At 41.8% G+C, this 4,004-nt stretch overlaps 1 protein-coding gene across 1 annotated transcript in view; it reads left to right on the plus strand.

The window, feature by feature from the left end:
- Positions 1–2,855, plus strand: part of LOC105995003 (chromosome unknown open reading frame, human C11orf16) — an 11,182-nt gene extending 8,327 nt beyond the window's left edge. The window contains 2 exon segments of the mRNA XM_013028679.1: positions 2,760–2,805; positions 2,807–2,855. Of these exon segments, the coding sequence (XP_012884133.1) occupies positions 2,760–2,805; positions 2,807–2,855 (95 nt within the window).
- The last annotated feature ends 1,149 nt before the right edge of the window (positions 2,856–4,004 follow it).

Consider the following 4,004-nt stretch of genomic DNA (forward strand, 5'->3'; position numbering starts at 1 on the left):
TTTTTTCTTTTTGCTTATGTGCTGCTGAGGAATCGAACCCAGGGCCTCATGCATGCAAGGCAAGCACTCTACCACTGAGCCACCTTCCCAGCCCTGATAGGGAAATATTTAGAGGGACAAAAACCTATCTCTGTTCAAATGACTTCTTCCTCCCCTCTCAAAGAGGAAACTGAAAATATAGGGTGGAGGGGAAAATGCTGAGCTTCTGTGAAATCAGTCCCTTGAATCTCACAAGGGTGATCTTTGGAAGCAGCTGTTCCTGAGATCTGCCCTTCCAATAGGTGATGATATATGCTACCTCTTCCTTAATTTCCAGTGCCTCTTGATATAGCAGTCTGGAGAATGAGAAGCTGGACCTGACCAACAGAAAGGAGTCTGTGGGCACCACTGACACAGCATCAGACCCACAATCAGGGAACAGAGGGGACACAGGGTTAGACACCTCCCCAATACCATGTCTATGTTCCCATAGCTACAACCTGCCCCATAGCAATTCAAACAAATTCTTCCTGGCCCTAAGCATACACTACTCATTTAAATTAATTCACTCCAAAGTTTTCTTCTTCGAAAATAAGTTTTAATAATTACCTCAAAGAAGAATAATATAGGATCTTCAGGTAAAGAATCTGTTACACTCCAGGGTAAGGTCAATTAGTAGGGTTGACCCATAGGACATCATCAGTCATGTTCCCCAGGCAATGGGAATTATGCTGAAGATGGGATGTGGAGAAAGGGGCCATTCTCATCTCTGGTCACAGATGTAGTAACAAAGATAAAACCAAGTGTGGGCCAAGGCTGGAAACAATGGTAAATAACAGAGCTTTTCCTTTCTCTGATCCAGGTTTGTCCTTTTAAGGAAATGTGCTGTTTTGCTTCTCCTAAATATGATTGGTATTTCATCAGTACTAGATAGCTGTACTTGATAAAAGAGTACTTGATTCAGTTATCTCAAGTACTGAAGCTTGACCATCCATCTTGAGTTGTGCCTTTTGTGAAACAAAATCTTGTGTAGGGTCCTCTGCCCTCCATACTTCTAGTTCTATTCAGTAAGTTCACTGATGCTGATAACCTCAGGAAGGCTAGACTGCGGGCTGCCAGCCCTTATGATGCTCCCTTGCTTAGACCAAAACAGGATTCAATTTGTAGGGTTTTTTTTTTCCCTCCCTGCTGGTACTGGACCTTGAACTCAAGACTTCATGTTTGCTTGCTCATAGCTAATGCTCTACCACTTCAGGCAGGCACAGCTCATTTTGGGGGCTGGGGGGAAGGGGGGTGTTGGTTATGGGGCTTGAATTCTGGGCCTGAGCCCTGACCTTGAGCTCTTCAGCTCAAGGATAGCACTCTGCTACTTTAGCACAGCACCATTTCCTGTTTTCTGGCTGTTAACTGGAGATAAAGTTACATGTTCCTGCCCCGACTGGCTTTGAACAGTGAGTCTCAGATCTCAGCCTCCTGAGTAACTAGGATTACAGGCATGAGCTACCAGCACCAAGCCCCACTCATTTTTTTTTTTTGTGTGTGACAGTCCTGGGGCTTGAACTCAGACCTCAGTGCGGTCCCTGAGCTTCTTTTGCTGAAATCTAGCACTCTACCACTTGAGCCACAGCACCATTTCTGGCTTTTTCTGAATAGTTTATTGAAGGTAAGAGTCTGACAGACAGGTGAACTATAGTCCAGGCATGTGCCTGGGTAGGAAGCAAGATCCTATTTTAAAAATAGCCAGCAAAAAAAAGGGCTGTAGGTACGGACTAGTAGTAGAGTATCTCTCCTAGTAAGCATTCAGCCTTGTGTTCAAAACTTTAGAACCAACAACAAAATTTGAAGTATTCCTTCTTTTTCACAGACTATCATAATGTAGTCTAAGCTGACTATGAACATATAATCCTCCTGCCTCGGCCTCTCAGTGTTGGGATTACACTGTACCACACCATATGTTTATGTCCTTCCTTTTTAGAAGTCCTATCTCCTGTTATTTTGATTTTTCCACTTATTTCCACTTATTTTCCCATTAGCCTACTATTTCTTTTTTTTTTAATCCAATCGTGGGGCCTGAACTCAGGGCCTGGGTGCTGTCCCTCAGCTCTTCAGCTCAAGGCTAGCGCTCTACCACTTGAGCCACAGCGCCACTTCCGGCTTTTTTTTTCTTTTTGCTTATGTGGTGCTGAGGAATCGAACCCAGGGCCTCAGGCATGCAAGGCAAGCACTCTACCACTAAGCCATCTTCCCAGCCCCCTACTATTTCTTTTTTTGAAGGAGAAGCTCCTTAAACATGGCAGCTGATCTCCTTTACTGACTGGCTATTTGTGAAAAATGTCTGAGAAAACTTGTTCTCAAGAGCATCTGATAAATAACTATTCACAAAACATAATGGTGAGAAATTGACTAATACAAAGTTTCCTTTTAAAAACAGAGAATAGCTGGGTGCCCATGGCTCACACCTGTAATTCCACCTATTCAGGAGGTTCATGGTTGAAAGCTAGCCGGAGGAAAGTCCATGAGGCTCTTATCTCCAATAATTAATCACCAAAAAAGCCAGAGGTGGTGTGGCTCAAGTGGTAAAATGCTAGCATTGAGCTTTCCCAGGCCCTGAATTCAAGCCCCAGGATTAGCATGCACACACACACACACACACACACACACACACACACACACAGAACAACACTAGGAACTCTTGGCTACTTAAGAGATTGAGTGATCACTGATTTAGTTATTTGTTATTGAGACTCTGGTGATACTCACATAACTGATTTTGTGTTTAGGAACAAGACATTATAATATCTGAAAAGAAGAGAGGCACAAAAAGGAGAGTGGTAGTGGGAGCTTCACAAGAGCTAGTCCTGAAAGCAACTGTATAAAACCATGAGGAAGTTGAACATAGAAAGCTAAGTGAGGGTGCTGAAGCATTAAAGGGGTAAGAATTCCCCTTAGACTAAAACCCCTACAACAGGATTTTGACTTCCTAGGATCACACTCCCTTTGAGAATGGTAAGACCCTTTTTCCCAGAAAATTGTATATACCCAGACTTTTGCATACAATTTCAGGCTTACAGAGCCTGTGAAGTTCATCATAGACTTTGTGTATATGTGTGTAAAGATTTGTATTTAAAGGACCCTCTGCCCTATGGTGTGGGCACAGGTCCATTTTATGAGACCCTATGTTCATGGGAGACTTCCTTGTAAGAATGCTAATATAGCTCTATTATTTAAAAAAATCTTAAGTATAAAGTTGTTAAAGGATTAAATTTAATTATCTGATTGACTTTAATAGTGGGAAGTTTATGTTCTAGCTAATTTGAATTATCTATAGGGTGAGGCTTTGATAATTGGACAACTTCTGGACTTTTAGATCACTGTTTTGGATGTGTGATAATTCAGTTCTGAAGGTAAAAATATTCACTTAAAATTGCTCAGGATGCGCTCTTAAAATATAACAAAACATATCTTGCCCATGTAATTGTAACCCCTCTGTACAGTATTTTCACAATAAAAAAAAAGAAATAGAAAAAAAATGTAACAAAACATTGTTTTGTCTTTTTTTTTCTTTTCTGGTTGGTCATGGGGCTTGAACTCTGGGCCTGAGCCCTGTCCCTCAGCTCTTCAGCTCAAGGCTAGCACTCTGCCACTTCCGGTTTTCTGGTGGTTTATTGGAGATAAGAGTTTCACGGATTTTCCTGCCTGGGCTGGCTTTCAACAATGATCCTCAGATCTCAGCCTCCTGAGTAGCTAGGATTACAGGCATGAGCCACTGGCACCTGCATTGTTTTGTCTTATACTAGCATTTTTCCTGAGGAAAGAGTTAATTGCTCAATTCAAAATGAGATGAATTACTGGGAGATACAATACTGTTGGTGTAATAACTTTAATGAAGTTTGGAACATATGAGTGACTTTTTTTAAATGATTGATTGCCACCTCCCTCCCCAATATCTAGAATTGAACACAGGTCTTTTTTTTTTTTTTTTTTGGTTGATCATGGGGCCTGCACTCTGGGCCTACGAGCTGTCC

This window comes from Dipodomys ordii, unplaced genomic scaffold (assembly GCF_000151885.1).
Source record: "Dipodomys ordii isolate 6190 unplaced genomic scaffold, Dord_2.0 Scaffold113, whole genome shotgun sequence".
Lineage (NCBI taxonomy): Eukaryota > Metazoa > Chordata > Mammalia > Rodentia > Heteromyidae > Dipodomys > Dipodomys ordii.